Genomic DNA, 16540 nt, shown 5'->3' with positions numbered 1-16540 from the left:
CTTATGGATATCGCTGGAACGTCACGAATCGTACCGTCGTAGCGACAAAAGTGCCACGGTGTGACGGTACCCTAATTCTCACTAAATTGCAGCCGCCTGTCTGGATCATCCTCCAATAAACCATGAATTAGACGTGGACGATAAGCTTTCTACCCAATATATTTCAGGATTCGCATGATGGAAGCTCGGAAAATTCCCAATTCTAAAGAGACTCTTCTGGTGGACTTTTTTGAACTCTGAACAAATGTTTCAGCAACAAGTTGTTTATTATTTTCTGTACAGGCTGTTTTGGGTCGACCAGTTTTTGGAGCATTCACCCCGAAGCCTGTTTTCAACTTCCTGACCAGGTCATTTTTTTCAATTCTGACCACTGTCACTTTATGAGGTCATAACTCTGAAAGGCTTCAACGGATCCCGGTGATTCTGAGACTGTTTTCTCATGACATATTGTACTTTATGATATGGTAACATTTCTTCTATATGACTTGCGTTTATTTGTGCAAAAAAAAAAACGGAAATTTGGCGAAAATTTTGAAAATGTAAATGCCCTTAACCCCTTCATGACCTTGGGATTTTTTGTTTTTCCGTGTTCGTTTTTCACTCCCCTCCTTCCCAGAGCCATAACTTTTTTATTTTTCCGTCAATTTGGCCATGTGAGGGCTTATTTTTTGCGGGATGAGTTGTACTTTTGAACGACATCATTGGTTTTAGCATGTCGTGTACTAGAAAACGGGAAAAAAATTCCAAGTGCGGTGAAATTGCAAAAAAAGTGCAATCCCACACTTGTTTTTTGTTTGGCTTTTTTGCTAGGTTCACTAAATGCTAAAACTAACCTGCCACTATGATTCTCCAAGTCGGTACGAGTTCATAGACACCTAACATGACTAGGTTATTTTTTATCTAAGTGGTGAAAAAAAATTCCAAACTTTGCTAAAAAAAAAAAAAAAAAAAATTTGCGCCATTTTCCGATACTCGTAGCGTCTCTATTTTTCGTGATCTGGGGTCGGTTGAGGGCTTATTTTTTGCGTGCCGAGATGACGTTTTTAATTATAGCATTTTGGTGCAGATACGTTTTTTTGATCGCCCGTTATTGCATTTTAATGCAATGTCGTGGCGACCTAAAAAACGTAATTCTAGCGTTTCGAATTTTTTTCTCGCTACGCCGTTTAGCGATCAGATTAATGCTTTTTTTAATTGATAGATCGGGCGATTCTGAGCGTAGCGATACCAAATATGTGTAGATTTGATTTTTTTTTTATTGATTTATTTTGATTGGGGCGAAAGGGGGGTGATTTAAACTTTTATATTTTTTTTATTTTTTTCACATTTTTTTTTAACTTTTTTTTTTTTACTTTTGCCATGCTTCAATAGCCTCCATGGGAGGCTAGAAGCAGGCACAACTCGATCGCCTCTGCTACATAGCAGCGATCTGCTGATCGCTGCTATGTAGCAGAAATGGAGGTGTGCTGTGAGCGCCGACAACAGGGTGGCGCTCACAGCCACCGGTGATCAGTAACCATAGAGGTCTCTAGGACCTCTATGGTTACTATCCTGATGCATCGCCGACCCCCGATCATGTGACGGGGGTCGGCGATGACGTCATTTCCAGCCGCCCGGCCGGAAGCGGTAGTTAAATGCCGCTGTCTGCGTTTGACAGCGCCATTTAACTAGTTAATAGGTGCGGGCAGATCGCGATTCTTCCCGCGCCTATTACGGGCACATGTCAGCTGTTCAAAACAGCTGACATGTCCCGGCTTTGATGCCGGCTCACCGCGGAGCCCTGCATCAAAGCAGGGGATCTGACCTCGGACGTACTATCCCGTCCGAGGTCAGAGAGGGGTTAAATTAGAGCAGTGTTCCCCAACTCCGGTCCTCAAGAGCCACCAACGGGTCATGTTTTGAGGATTTCCTTAGTATTACACAGGTCAGTGAATGCTTGCCTGTGCAGGTGATGCAATTATCACCTGTGCAATCCTAAGGAAATCCTGAAAACATGACCTGTTGGTGGCTTTTGAGGACCAGACTTGGGGAACACTGAAATAGAGAGTCATATCATACAAAATAGTTAATAAATAACATTACCCATATGTCTGCTTTACATTAGCACAATTTTGGAAACATAATTTTTTTTAGGAAGTTATAAGGGTTAAAAGATGACCAGCGATTTCTAATTTTTACAACAAAATTTGAAAAACCATTTTTTTTTAGGGACCACCTCATACTTGAAGTGACTTTGAAGGGCCTATATGACAAAAAATGCCCAAAAGTGACACTATTCTAAAAACTGCACCCCTCAAGGTGCTCAAAACCACATTCAAGAAGTTTATTAACCCTTCAGGTGCTTCACAGGAATTTCACACATTTTTTACTTTAGATCCAATTTGTTTTATTTTACCAAGGGTAACAGGAGAAATTGGACCACAAAAGTCGTTGTACAATTTGTCTGGAGTACGCTGATACCCCATATGTGGGGGTAAGGAAGGGAAGGAGCGCCATTTGACTTTTCAATGCAAAATTTGCTGGAGTTGAGATCGGATACCATGTCGCGTTTGGAGAGCCTCTGATATGCCTAAACAGTGGAAACTCCACACAAGTGACACCATTTTGGAAAGTAGACCCCCTAAGGAACTAATCTAGATGTGTGGTGAGCACTTTGAAACCCCAAGTGCTTCACTGAAGTTTATAATGTAGAGCCGTAAAAAAAAATCATTTTTTTCACAAAAATTATCTTTTCGACCCAAATTTGTTATTTTCCCAAGGGTAACAGGAGAAATTAGGCCCCAAATGTTGTTGTGCAATTTGTCCTGAGTACGCTGATACCGCATATGTGAGGGTAAACCACTGTTTGGGCGCATGGCAGAGCTCGGAAGGGAAGGAGCGCCGTTTGACTTTTCAATGCAAAATTGGCTGGAATTGAGATCGGACACCATGTCGCGTTTGGAGAGCCCCTGATGTGCCTAAATAGTGGAAACCCCCAACAAGTGACTCCATTTTGGAAAGTAGACCCCCTAAGGAACTTATTTAGATGTGTGGTGAGCACTTTGAACCCCCAATTGTTTCACTAAAGTTTAGAATATAGAGCCGTGAAAATTAAAAAATCATTTTTTTTTGCCACAAAATGATCTTTTTAGCCCACAATTTTTTATTTTCCCAAGGGTAACAGGAGAAATTGGACTACAAAAGTTGTTGTCCAATTTGTCCTGAGTACGCTAATACCCCATATGTGGGGGGAACCACCATTTGGGCACATGGCAGAGCTTGGAAGGGAAGGAGTGCTGTTTTGCAATGCAGACTTTGATGGAATGGTCTGTGGGTGTCACGTTGCATTTGCAGAGCCCCTGATGTACCGAAACATTGAAATCCCCCACAAGTGACACCATTTTGGAAAGTAGACCCCCTAAGGAACTTATCTAGATGTGTGGTGAGCACTTTGACCCACCAAGTGCTTCACAGAAGTTTATAATGCAGAGCCGTAAAAATAAAAAATCATATTTTTTCACAAAAATTATCTTTTCGCCCCCAATTTTTTATTTTCCCAAGGGTAAGAGAAGAAATTGGATGCCAAAAGTTGTTGTACAATTTGTCCTGAGTACGCTGATACCCCATGTGTGGGGGTAAACCACTGTTCGGGCGCACGGCAGAGCTCTGAAGGTAAGGAGCACCATTTTACATTTTCAACGCAGAATTGGCTGGAATTGAGATCGGACGCCATGTCGCGTTTGGAGAGCCCCTGATGTGCCTAAACAGAGAAAATCCCCCAATTCTAACTCCAACCCTAACCCCAACGCACCCCTAAGCCTAATCCTAACCACACCCCTAACCCTAATATCAGCCATAACCATAACCCTGACCACACCCCTAACTCCAACACACCCTAATTCTAAAACCAACCCTAATCTCAACCCTAACCATAACTCTAACCACACCCCTAACCCTGTCACACCCCTAATCCCAACCCTAACCCCAACCATATACATAATCCAAACCCAAACTTTAGCCCCAAACCTAACCCTAACTTTAGCCCCAACCCTAACCCTAACGTTAGTCCCAACCCTAACCCTAATGGAAAAATGGAGATAAATACATTTTTTAAATTTTATTATTTTTCCCTAACTAAGGGGGTGATAAAGGGGGGTTTGATTTACTATTTATAGTGGGTTTTTATAGCGGGTTTTTATGTTTGGCAGCTGTCACACGTTAAGAGACGTTTTTTATTGCAAAAAATAGTTTTTACATCACCACATTTGGAGAGCTATAATTTATCCATATTTTGGCCTACAGAGTCATGTGAGGTCTTGTTTATTTGTGGAGCGAGTTGACGTTTTTATTGGTATCATTTTCAGGCACATGACATTTTTTGATCGCTTTTTATTCCGATTTTTGGGAGGCAGAATGAACAAAAATCAGCAATTCCTGAATTTCTTTTAGGGGGGGGGATGCGTTTATACCGTTCCGTGTGTGGTAAAATTGATCAAGCAACTCTATTCTTTGGGTCAGTACGATTACAGCGATACCTCATTTATATCATTTTTTTATGTTTTGGCGCTTTTACACAATAAAAGCTATTTTATAAAAAAATAATTGTTTTTGCATCACTTTATTCTGAGAGCTATAACTCTTTTTATTTTTCTGCTAATGATGCTGTATTGTGGCTTTTTTTTGCGGGACAAGGTGACGTTTTCAGCGGTACCATGTTTATTTATATCCGTCTTTTTGATCACATTTTATTGCACTTTTTGTTCAGCAGTATAAGGCTGTGTGCACACGATGCAGATTTGGTGCAGAATTTTCTGCACAAAATCTGCACAAAATCTGCGTCTTCTGGCAGAAAACGCAGCTGACAATTCATGCGTTTTTTATGCGTTTTTTATGCGTTTTTTTAGTGCAGTTTTGGTGCAGTTTTGGTGCAGTTTTGAAGTGCGTTTTTTGTGCGTTTGTAATGCGTTTTTTATGCATTTTTTCATGCAGTTTTGTAAGCTTTTTTTTATTAAAGCTAAAATAATAAAATTAAAAAAAAAAAAATATGTCCATGATGTCATTTCCTAGTCCAACCTCCATTTTGTAAAGCCATAACCACTTTCTGACAAGCTTCACCATGAGTGCTGGTAATGAGGAACGTAGCACATCGCATACAGAACAGCATGTTGAAACTTCTGTCCGGATACGCAGGCCACAGCGCCTCCAGATGCTTGGGGTTTTACTGGAGTATCTGAATCAGCAAAGATTGCAGGTAAGGCTTCTTTCACACTTCAGTTGTTTGGCGTCAGTCAGCTCCGACATAGTGACGGATCGACGGATCCGTCACAATTGTTGAGAAAACGGTTCTAACTGATCCGTTTTTTAGACGGATCAGATACTTGGGGGTTGTCTGGGAAAAGTATCTACTTTTTGGAGCATGCGCAATTGAAAATGCGGATTGGGGCGACGGATCTGCCGAAATGACGGTCGTGATGGATCCGTCGCCCATAGGCGGCCATTCTATTGAATGGCGGACGCGACGGATCCGTCGTGAACCGCCATTTCGGCGCAGACAAAAAACGTTGTAATGTCCGTCAATGTCTAGATGACGTACGCCAAATCTCGACGGATCCGTCACATGACGGATGGAACGGACGACCATCCGCCACAATCCGTCGCTAATGTATGTCTATGGCAAAATAGTGGATCCGTTAAAAAAAAATGGCGGATCCTATTTGAGGAAAATGGCGGTTTCAGACTGATGCCAAAAGACTGAAGTGTGAAAGAAGCCTAAGGCTACTTTCACATTTCCGGCTTTTGGCAAGCGTTGCAATGCTTCGTTCTGTGGAAAAAACGCATCCTGCAATGTTGCCCACAGGATGCGTTTTTTTCACCATAGACTTGTATTACCGACGCATTGCAATGTATGGACACATGTTCCACACGTCGTGCACTGGATGCATTGGTATTTGGTAGGCCGTCGTAGCAAAAAAATGTTCAAGGGAACACTTTTTCGTACGTCGGGTCCTGCAATAAAGTGCGCAGACACTACCGGAACTACAGCCCCTCCTCCCTCGGACTTAACTATGGGCTGCAGACGTGTTGAAATACTGCGTCTGCTGCCCACGTTGCACAGATTTTGCACAACATGCGTCGGTACGTTGCGCTGATGCTTAGCGACAGCTGCGTACTGACGGATGTGTGAAAGAAGCCTTGGCTACTTGCACATTTCCTTTTTTTTACCCCTCACAATGCGTCCTTTTGGGAAGAAAATGCATCCTGCAAATGTGCCCGCAGGATGCGTTTCTTTACCATAGACTTGTATTGCCGATAGATCGTGATGTATGGCCACACGTTGCGTCCGTCGTGCACTGGATGCGTCGGGTTTTGGCAGACCGTTTTCTTTGAAAAATGTTCAAGGGAACTATTTTCTGTCCGTTGCATCCACTGTTTCAGACTGCGCATGCCTAGCAGGAAATATCGCTCTCACACTAAGCGCAAACTTTCGTCCGTACATTGTGCCGATGATTTGTGACGGGCATCTACCGACAGAAGTGTGAAAGAAGCCTAAGCTACACCATGTGTACAATAATATTGCAGCTCTCTTTTTTTGACTGTGTTGTGCAGTAACGCATATTTTTCCTACAGTCGCAGACCAGAAGAAGAAGAAAAATGTGGGTACACCCAATAGTGGAAGAAAGAACTATGAAGGGACATTTTCATGTTCTATATCAAGATTTGAGGAGGTAAGTTTTTCTTATGTGAAATGACTTCCTGTAAATTTATCCATGTCTGACCGAACCTTTTTACTCCTTTTTTCCAGATATCCAGATAAATTCACAGCGTTTTGTCGGCTCAGCATACCAGCTTTTGATCAACTTCTTTCGGTAGTCCGTGCTGAGCTGACATACGAGGACACTGTGATGCGGAAGTCCATCTCTGCTGAGAAAAGGCTGCTCATCACCTTGCGGTAAGTATTTTTGAATTTTTTGTTTTGTCTGTCATAAGTCATCTTTGACACGTCAATGTCTCCGGTATGTGTGGTGAAAGTTTTCCCATGTCCTGGAGACACTGACAGATGACCATTTAAAGGGAACCTGTCCCCCCAAAATCAACGCCGAGCTAAGGCCACCGGCATCAGGGGCTTATCTACATCATTCTTGAATGCTGTAGGTAAGCCCCTGATGCTGGTGGTCTTACCTCACCCTCGATTTTGGTGGGGACAAGTTCCCTTTGAAGGCTGGGATCACACATACGTGATATACGTCCGAGTCTCGCCGGTGAAATCCCACCTCTGGCACCGGCACTCATGAGCGGAGCGTGCAGCTCCATGTGTTGCTGTGCGGGTGCACGCTCCGCTCTGGAGTCCAGACGCAAGAGGAGTAATTTCACCTGTGAGACTCGGCCGTATCTCGCTGTGTGTGTGATCCCGGTCCAATGTTTGGGTGTACGCACAGGTCAGCTAGGTGTTATGTACATTTTTGGTTTTGTTTTGTTTTTAGATTTTCCGGGCCCATGGTACACAAACACATACACACATGGATGGCCACTACAAAAGAAAAGTGATGTTCAACAGCGGAAGGTGATGAAGAGGATCGCGTTATTCTCCCCGGCTCAGCACTCTTCATCACCTGCTGCTGGTGACCAGCGCTTTTCTTCGTCCATGGTGGCCATCCATGTGTTACTAATGTCTGACACATTTACACACCTGTACACAGATATCACTGGTCAATTAGTACTTACCGTTAGTATTGTGACATGTGAAACAAACCTGTCAGTAGTTTTTGCTGCTATTGAACATGTTGAACACCGACCAATCTACTGCATTGTTACATAGACTGGGGAAGTGTGACTGGGGAGGCAGCATTGGAAGATATTCTTGAAAAAACAGAAAGGCGGTGATATAGCGGCCATAACTGCTGGCAGGTTTCCTTTAACAAGAGGGTGACATTACTAATAATCTTTTCTTTTCCCTTCAGATTTTTGGCCACAGGAGAGAGCTATACATCCCTGCACCTCCAATTTAGGGTTGGTAAATCTACCATCTCTCAAATTGTGAGGTGCACATGTACCGTCATCTGGCAGAAGTTGCAGCCCATGGTGATGCCTTCCCCAACCGAGGAGACTTGGCTGCAGGTTGCAGCAGGCTTTCAGTCTGTGGCCAATTTCCCAAACTGCATGGGTGCAGTCGATGGTAAACATGTAAGGGTTCAGCAGCCCCCACGATCAGGATCACGCTTCTTTAATTATAAGAAGTATTTTTCAGTGGTCCTGATGGCAGTGGCTGATGCCCATTACAAATTTGTTGCCATTGACGTTGGTGCCTATGGTAGTACTGGGGATTCTCGGGTGTTGCGAACGTCACAGATTGGGATGCAAATTCTTCAAGATGGCGGAACGCTCCCAGCCCCAAGACCTTTGCCGGGTTCCACACATCCAGTACCCTTTGTGATGGTATCGGATGAGGCCTTTGCTTTAACGACTAACCTGCTGCGCCCATACCCACGAAGGGGACTGGATGCCCGACGGAGGATTTTTAATTATCGGCTGAGTCGTGCACGAAGATATGTGGAATGCACCTTTGGAATCATGAGTAGTCAGTGGAGGATCTTTCACACACCCATCCAGCTTGATACTGACACCGTTGACACTGTGATTAAGACTTGCTGTGTGCTCCACAACTATGCTCGTGACTACAGCATTGACATAGATGTGGAGCACCAGCAGCCTGTATTTAATCCAGTGGTCAACGTGGGTCTAGGAAGACCATCCAGCTCCGGTGTGTGTGTGAGAGAAACCTTCACTGACTACTTTATGAGTCCAGAAGGTGCCGTGCACTGGCAATACTCCTGTGTCGCTGATGTGCAGCCGGACCAGCAGAGGATGGATGAAAACTAACCCGAACACTGAAAATTAAATTGAAGACAAAGAAACATTTTACACTTTTTATGGGAAAAAAATTTGTATTTTCTTTTAAATTATTAAAAAACTTAATAATATTACTATTTTTTGCTTTATTTCGAATTATACGTTATTTTTTTCATTTCAGTCTAATTATGAGTAATGGGGAAAAGAGATAATGTAATACTGAGGGCCAATTGCTGTGTGTGTGTGGTCCCGTGAACAGATTGCTACCATAGTGGCTTCATCAGGGCCCAGTCATTAATTGTAGGCCTAGAAAGATATGTTTTTCGTCGTATATTCTATAGGTCAAAGAAATGTTATTGTAGAATAAAGAAAAGGCAAATTGTAGGGAGTTTAGTAAATACAGTTTTAAAAATACGCTATGGGATGGTGAAAATCCTTAAATAAATCATAAAAAAAGGTATGAAAAAAGTAGTCATTGCTTTGTTAAACTTCATTCTTTTATTAATTATTTTTTAACTAAATCACAATTTTATAGCACGAGTTGATTTTCAGAACAAACTTGTCGGGTATGGGTATTAAAACAAAAAAATAGTGTGACAGAATATAATGGAACATCATTATTGTAACATAGTATACTCTGGGCCAAATACAAAGTGGTCAGAGTTGGTATCAGCGTAGTACTGGCTGGTAGGCCGGTGATACCGTTGGTCATGCTGCAGTGGCGGTGGTGGTGGTGGTGGAGGTGGAGGTCACACACTCCATGTGATACCTGTTACAATGTCTGCTAGGGGGGCAATTGGTGCAGGTTCCTCGAACGCGTCCAAAAGGGCATGGACAGAGCTCATAAATTTGCTCAGTCTTTCCGGTGCCAATAACCGTGCCTTGTTGGCTATAGTAAACCCAAAAAGATCAAGATAATCCTCTTTGGCCGATTTGTTCAGAAGATCAATGGTCTCATTGACCCTTTTTGTGGTTTTATCTTCTTTTTTTTTGTTTAATTTTTTTTTGGGGGGTGGGACGGTTATTGGCACCGGAACGACAGAGGTTCCTTGGGTTCTTGGCACATCACTTTGGTCAGCCGAAGATGCTGAACTGGAACATATTCCCGAAGTGCCTGCGACAACAGGGATAGAGTCTGTTGAGCCCAAAGCAGATGCGTCATCTGCTGACTCTGATGTATCTTGTGCTGAGTCCTCTACGGGGTCAGGAGCTTGAATGTTCCCTTCAGTGCTGTGAAAAAAAAGGAATTTTTAAGATTGATACATTACATTATATTCATCATTACTGCATTCACGTTATTTTTAACAAATCACCTCCTCAAAGTCTTGCTGGTGAGCAAGAAAGTTAGCTCCTCATACAAGCTAAAGTTCCCTTTGACCGGGGAAGACCCGCTTTTGGACTGGCTGGTCAGAATTTTTTGGAAGCGGTCTCGCACTGAGCGCCATCGCTGTCTGACCTCTTTACCTAAAAGAATAAAATAATATGATCATTACATTCCCTTGAAAAAAAATTTTTATGCAAGGTGTAAAAATAATACTTACTAATTTGCAGCTGCAGGGTACAGTTGTAGCCGTCATAATGCGGATAGAGGTCACGTACAATCCTCGTCCAGCAATTTTCACGTGCATATTTATCTTTGTATGCCTCATCGGCCGGGTCCCATATGGCGGGCATGTCCCTTATCTATAATGGATAACAAAATGTAATTAAAAACCTTCCTCAGATTAAAAAAAGGACTAATCAAAAAAAATTTTTTTAGACATTGTAGACACACCGACATGTGATTATATATATATATATATATATATATATATATATATATATATATATATATATATATATATATATATACAGTGGGGCAAAAAAGTATTTAGTCAGTCAGTAATAGTGCAAGTTCCACCACTTAAAAAGATGAGAGGCGTCTGTAATTTACATCATAGGTAGACCTCAACTATGGGAGACAAACTGAGAAAAAAAAATCCAGAAAATCACATTGTCTGTTTTTTTTAATCATTTTATTTGCATATTATGGTAAAAAATAAGTATTTGGTCAGAAACAAACAATCAAGATTTCTGGCTCTCACAGACCTGTAACTTCCTCTTTAAGAGTCTCCTTTCCTCCACTCATTACCTGTAGTAATGGCACCTGTTTAAACTTGTTATCAGTATAAAAAGACACCTGTGCACACCCTCAAACAGTCTGACTCCAAACTCCACTATGGTGAAGACCAAAGAGCTGTCAAAGGACACCAGAAACAAAATTGTAGCCCTGCACCAGGCTGGGAAGACTGAATCTGCAATAGCCAACCAGCTTGGAGTGAAGAAATCAACAGTGGGAGCAATAGTTAGAAAATGGAAGACATACAAGACCACTGATAATCTCCCTCGATCTGGGGCTCCACGCAAAATCCCACCCCGTGGGGTCAGAATGATCACAAGAACGGTGAGCAAAAATCCCAGAACCACGCAGGGGGACCTAGTGAATGAACTGCAGAGAGCTGGGACCAATATAACAAGGCCTACCATAAGTAACACACTACGCCACCATGGACTCCGATCCTGCAGTGCCAGACGTGTCCCACTGCTTAAGCCAGTACGTGTCCGGGCCTGTCTGAAGTTTGCTAGAGAGCATTTGGATGATCCAGAGGAGTTTTGGGAGAATGTCCTATGGTCTGATGAAACCAAACTGGAACTGTTTGGTAGAAACACAACTTGTCGTGTTTGGAGGAAAAAGAATACTGAGTTGCATCCATCAAACACCATACCTACTGTAAAGCATGGTGGTGGAAACATCATGCTTTGGGGCTGTTTCTCTGCAAAGGGGTCAGGACGACTGATCCGGGTACATAAAAGAATGAATGGGGCCATGTATCGTGAGATTTTGAGTGCAAACCTCCTTCCATCAGCAAGGGCATTGAAGATGAAACGTGGCTGGGTCTTTCAACATGACAATGATCCAAAGCACACTGCCAGGGCAACGAAGGAGTGGCTTCGTAAGAAGCATTTCAAGGTCCTGGAGTGGCCTAGCCAGTCTCCAGATCTCAACCCTATAGAAAACCTTTGGAGGGAGTTGAAAGTCCGTGTTGCCAAGCGAAAAGCCAAAAACATCACTGCTCTAGAGGAGATCTGCATGGAGGAATGGGCCAACATACCAACAACAGTGTGTGGCAACCTTGTGAAGACTTACAGAAAACGTTTGACCTCTGTCATTGCCAACAAAGGATATATTACAAAGTATTGAGATGAAATTTTGTTTCTGACCAAATACTTATTTTTCACCATAATATGCAAATAAAATGTTAAAAAAACAGACAATGTGATTTTCTGGATTTTTTTTTCTCAGTTTGTCTCCCATAGTTGAGGTCTACCTATGATGAAAATTACAGACGCCTCTCATCTTTTTAAGTGGTGGAACTTGCACTATTGCTGACTGACTAAATACTTTTTTGCCCCACTGTATATATATATATATATATATATATATATATATATATATATATTTATTAGGAAACCCCCCGGAATTATAACCAAAAAAAAGATCCGGTGGAAAAAGACGGATCCGGTGAAAAAAACGGATCCTGCAAATGTGCTCGCAGGATTTGTTTTTTTACCCATAAACTTGTAGGCTACTTTCACACTAGCGTTTTTTTCAATACATCGCAATGCGTCGTTTAGGGGAAAAAACGCATCCTGCAAAGTTGTCTGCAGGATGCTTTTTTGCCCCATAGACTAACATTGGCGACGCATTGCGACGCATTGACACACGTCGCAACCGTCGTGCGACGGTTGCGCCGTGTTGTGGCGGTCCGCCGGGAGCAAAAAACGTTACATATAACATTTTTTGCTGCCGACGGAGCACTTATTCCCACCACGCTGGCGCAGCCAGAACTCCTTTCCCACCTCCCCGCACCTCACAATGGGGCAGCGAATGCGCTGGAAAACTGCATCCGCTGCCCCCGTTGTGCGGCGCATTCACTGCTAGCGCCGGAATCCGACGCTAGTGTGAAAATAGCCTTATCGACGGATGGCCACATGTAGTGTCCGTTGTGCAACGGATCCGTCGTGTTTTTGCGGACTGTCGGCACGAAAAAACGTTCAAGTGAACTTTTTTTGTCCGTCGTGTCTGCCATTTTCTACCGCGCATGCGCTGCCAAAACTCCGCCCCCTTCTCCCCGGACTTCAGAATGGGCAGCGAATGCGTTGAAAAACTGCATCCGCTGCCCACGTCGTGCACAAATTTCACAATGTGCGTCGATATGTCGGCCCGACGCATAGCGACGGACCCGTACCGAAGCAAGTGTGAAAGAGGCCTTAATGAGCATTTAATTTTAAAAAAAAGAAAACGGCGTGGGCTCCCGCGCAATTTTCTGCACCAGAGGGGGAAAGCTGACGGCCGGGGGCCAATATTTGTAGCCTGCTATGAATATCAGCCCGCAGCTGTCTGCGTAGCCTTTACTGGCTATTAAAATAGGGGGACCCCAGAAAAAAATGACGTGGGGTCCCCCTATATTTTATAACCAGAAAAGGCTACGTAGACAGCTGCGGGCTGATATTCATAGCCTAGAGAGGGGCCATGGATATTGGCCCCTCCTGGCTACGAATACCAGCCTGCAGCCGCCCCAGAAATGGCGCATCACTAAGATGCGCCAAATCTGGCACTTAGCCTCTCTCTTCCCACTCCCGTGTAGTGGTGGGATATGGGGTAATAAGGGGTTAACGTCACCTTGACATTGTAAAGTGACGTTAACCCCGGTTAATAATGGAGAGGCGTCTGTAAGACGCCTCTCCATTATTAACCCCAAATTACTGAACACAAAAAAAAGACACAGTAAAAAGTATTTTAATATTCTAAATTTTCTCCATACTTACAAATCCCTGGATGATCTGTTCTTGTCTTTTTCGACGCAGTCCATTAATATCGATTGTCCCACGATGATCTGCCATGGAGAACAGCCACACCAGGAGATGTGACTGCTCTCCATGGCTGCCAAAACACACTGACAGGAGCAAAAGCTCCTGCAGTGTGCCTGCGCATGCGCGAGAGTTTACCGTAGCTCAATGAACTCTGGGACTCTCGCTTTACGACACTGCTGCGTGAGAAAATTTCATGGCAGTTCATTTGCCGTAAAGTGAGCTCCCGGAGTTCATTTAACTCCAGGAAGCGACCGGGCAGCTCCGATACACTGCAGGAGCGATTAACTCCTGCAGTGTATCACCGGAGGACGTCGTGGGACAACCTATTAATGGATTACGACGGAAAAGATTTTTTTTTTTTTTTGGGGACAAGGATGATCGGGAATGGTGGCCTTCGGGGACGTGTGTGGTGAGTATGTACTACATGTTACATGTTGTATGTAATGTATGTTTTATGTGTGTTTGTGTTTTTAACCCATTGTAGTCAGTCGCCTGACGATGGGACAACTCTCCCATCATCACATTTCGATGGGAGAAGTAGTCCCACCCGACGAATGACTACAATGAGTCACTACTGGCAGACGGACACACACAGAATGACAGACACACAGACCGACACACACACACAGACACTACATACCATTTCCACCATGCGCTTCACATCGATCCCCATCCGACGGTACGATTCCATTTTCACTACACTCCGCCCACACACTTCCTCCACATCACTGACGTCACTTCCGTCTGCTGCGGTTTTGACACCCAAATCCGCATAAAATCTGCAGATGGTTTTTACATCTGCAGTTTTTATGTGGATTTGACCCACAAAATGGTAGTCTATGGGTGCAGAAACGTTGCAGAACTGCACAAAAGAAGTGACATGCACTTCTTTGAAATCTGCAGCGTTTCTGCACGGATTTTTCTGCACCATGTGCACAGCTTTTTTTTTTCCTATTGATTTTCATTGTATTGTAACTCACAGTGCAGTTCTGCAGCGTTTCTGCTGCAGAAAAAAACGCTGCAGAACTGCGCTAAATCTGCATCGTGTGCACATACCCTAATGATAAAGCATTGTTTTTTGCCTCATTTTTTATTTTTTTGCGGTGTTCACTGAAGGAGTTAACTAGTGGGATAGTTTTATAGAGCGGGCCGTTACGGACGCGGCGATACCAAATATGTGTACTTTTATTTATTTAATTTTTTTACATAAATAAATAGATTTATTGGAAAATATTTATTTATTTTTTTTTTCTTTATTTGGGGATTTATTTATTTTTTCATACATTCTATTTCTTTTTTTTTTTTACTTTATAACATTGTCCCAGGGTGGGACATCACTATATTACATCAGATCGCTGATCTGACACTTTGCATAGCACTGTGTCAGATCAGCGAACTGACAGGCAGTGCAGGAGGTTTTCCGGCGCCTATTCTCAGCAGGCGTCGGGAAGCCACCTCACTTCAGGACCCGGAAGGAGCCCTGCGGCCTTTTTGGATCCGGGGACTCCATGGAGAACACGGAACAACGCGATTGCATCGCGTTGTTCCGGTGGGAGAGCTCAGGGAGCCCCTATCTCTGCGCGATGCTCCTCTATGTCGCTGTCACTACTGACAGCGGCATCAGAGTGGTTAAATGCCCACGATCGGTGCTGTCGCCGATCGTTGGCATTGCTACGGGGTGTCAGCTGTCACATACAGCTGATACCAGCACCCTATCGCCGTGGTGCTCACTGTGAGACCGCGCGATCGTGCGCCATACTAGTACTGCGGTTTGCAGGAACTCAGTTCCCTCAGAGCAGTACGAGTACGGCGCATGTCAGGAAGGGGTTAAGGATTGAGCCAGTGGCATCGAATTTGTCATGAATGCGGTAAATGGTTTGTCTCTTTGGGGTTTGAGTACCAAATGTTTCAACCCAATTTGCTCTAACTGTTTCAGCCTTTTGAGATTTCCAATACTCTTTTAAAATCCATTTTCTTTGATCTGTATTTAAATTATTTGCCATTATGGGTTATCTGAATTATCTGAAAACAAAACAGATTTGGGTGACATTTATCTGTGAAAACTGGATCTGTGAAAGTGACTCAGTTGCCCTTAGCAACCAATCAGCTTCGACCTTTCATTTTCCAAAGAGTCTGTGAAGAATGAAAAGTGGAATCTTATTGGTTGCTAAGGGCAACTGAGTCAGTTCACTTTACACCATGTTTGATAAATCTCCCCCTTCATAACCCTATTACACATACTGTCCACCTACTTTTGGACCACCCTGTATATAGTAGGACTAGATGGTAGCCCAATTCTAACGCATCGGGTATTCTAGAATATGTAAGTAGTTTATTTATGAAGATTTTAGAATAATACATTGAATACACAGGATTCGGCCGGCCGCGACCAATTAGCGAAGCGTGGTTCAAATCCCGCGCCAATTCGCGGCTGGACTGCACCTGTCGCTGATTGTTCGCGGCTGGGCACGTAGTATGTAGCACAGCCACGTAGTATATAATAGCCCACGTAGTAAATAGCACAGCCACGTACTATATTGCACAGCCACGAAGTATATAGCACAGCCACGCAGTATATAGCACAGCCACGCAGTATATCGCACAGCCCACGGAGTATATAGCACAGCCACGTAGTATATAGCACAGCCCACGGACTGTATAACAGCCCACATAGCATATAACACAACTCATGTAGTAAATAACAGCCCACGCACGCAGTATATAACACAGGCCACGTAGTGTATAACACTGGCCACGTAGTGTATAACACAGGCCACGTAGTGTATAGCACAGCCCACGA

At 43.5% G+C, this 16540-nt stretch overlaps 2 protein-coding genes across 2 annotated transcripts; one reads left to right on the top strand and one right to left on the bottom strand.

Annotated features, from left to right (window-relative positions):
• The first annotated feature begins 3542 nt into the window (after positions 1-3542).
• On the top strand, positions 3543-8856 carry LOC138643388 (uncharacterized). The gene is made up of 4 exons (XM_069732305.1): positions 3543-3651; positions 6607-6704; positions 6782-6928; positions 7938-8856. The coding sequence occupies exons 2-4, from the start codon at positions 6631-6633 to the stop codon at positions 8854-8856; spliced, it is 1140 nt and encodes a 379-aa protein (XP_069588406.1). The 5' UTR covers positions 3543-3651; positions 6607-6630.
• A 550-nt stretch (positions 8857-9406) lies between these two features.
• LOC138641419 (uncharacterized) lies at positions 9407-10618 on the bottom strand. Its single transcript, XM_069728948.1, has 3 exons — positions 10368-10618; positions 10140-10290; positions 9407-10056 (listed from the first exon to the last, which is right to left on the bottom strand). Exons 1-3 carry the CDS (start codon positions 10498-10500, stop codon positions 9576-9578), a joined length of 765 nt encoding a protein of 254 aa, XP_069585049.1. The 5' UTR covers positions 10501-10618; the 3' UTR covers positions 9407-9575.
• Between the last annotated feature and the right edge of the window lie 5922 nt (positions 10619-16540).

Source organism: Ranitomeya imitator, chromosome 6, assembly GCF_032444005.1.
Source record: "Ranitomeya imitator isolate aRanImi1 chromosome 6, aRanImi1.pri, whole genome shotgun sequence".
Taxonomy (NCBI): domain Eukaryota; kingdom Metazoa; phylum Chordata; class Amphibia; order Anura; family Dendrobatidae; genus Ranitomeya; species Ranitomeya imitator.
Note: the sequence above shows the minus strand (reverse complement) of the source record. Positions and strands in the feature narration are given on the sequence as shown.

Excerpts from the sequence above, each read along its gene's own strand:
- LOC138643388 (XM_069732305.1), top strand. The coding sequence starts at position 6,631 with ATGTGGGTACACCCAATAGTGGAAGAAAGAACTATGAAGGGACATTTT. Across the intron at positions 6,705-6,781 it reads CTATATCAAGATTTGAGGAG|ATATCCAGATAAATTCACAG; the intron begins GTAAGTTTTTCT and ends CCTTTTTTCCAG. Across the intron at positions 6,929-7,937 it reads AGGCTGCTCATCACCTTGCG|ATTTTTGGCCACAGGAGAGA; the intron begins GTAAGTATTTTT and ends TTTTCCCTTCAG.
- LOC138641419 (XM_069728948.1), bottom strand. The coding sequence starts at position 10,500 with ATGCCCGCCATATGGGACCCGGCCGATGAGGCATACAAAGATAAATAT. Across the intron at positions 10,291-10,367 it reads TACCCTGCAGCTGCAAATTA|GTAAAGAGGTCAGACAGCGA; the intron begins GTAAGTATTATT and ends TTATTCTTTTAG. Across the intron at positions 10,057-10,139 it reads ACCAGCAAGACTTTGAGGAG|CACTGAAGGGAACATTCAAG; the intron begins GTGATTTGTTAA and ends TTTTTTTCACAG.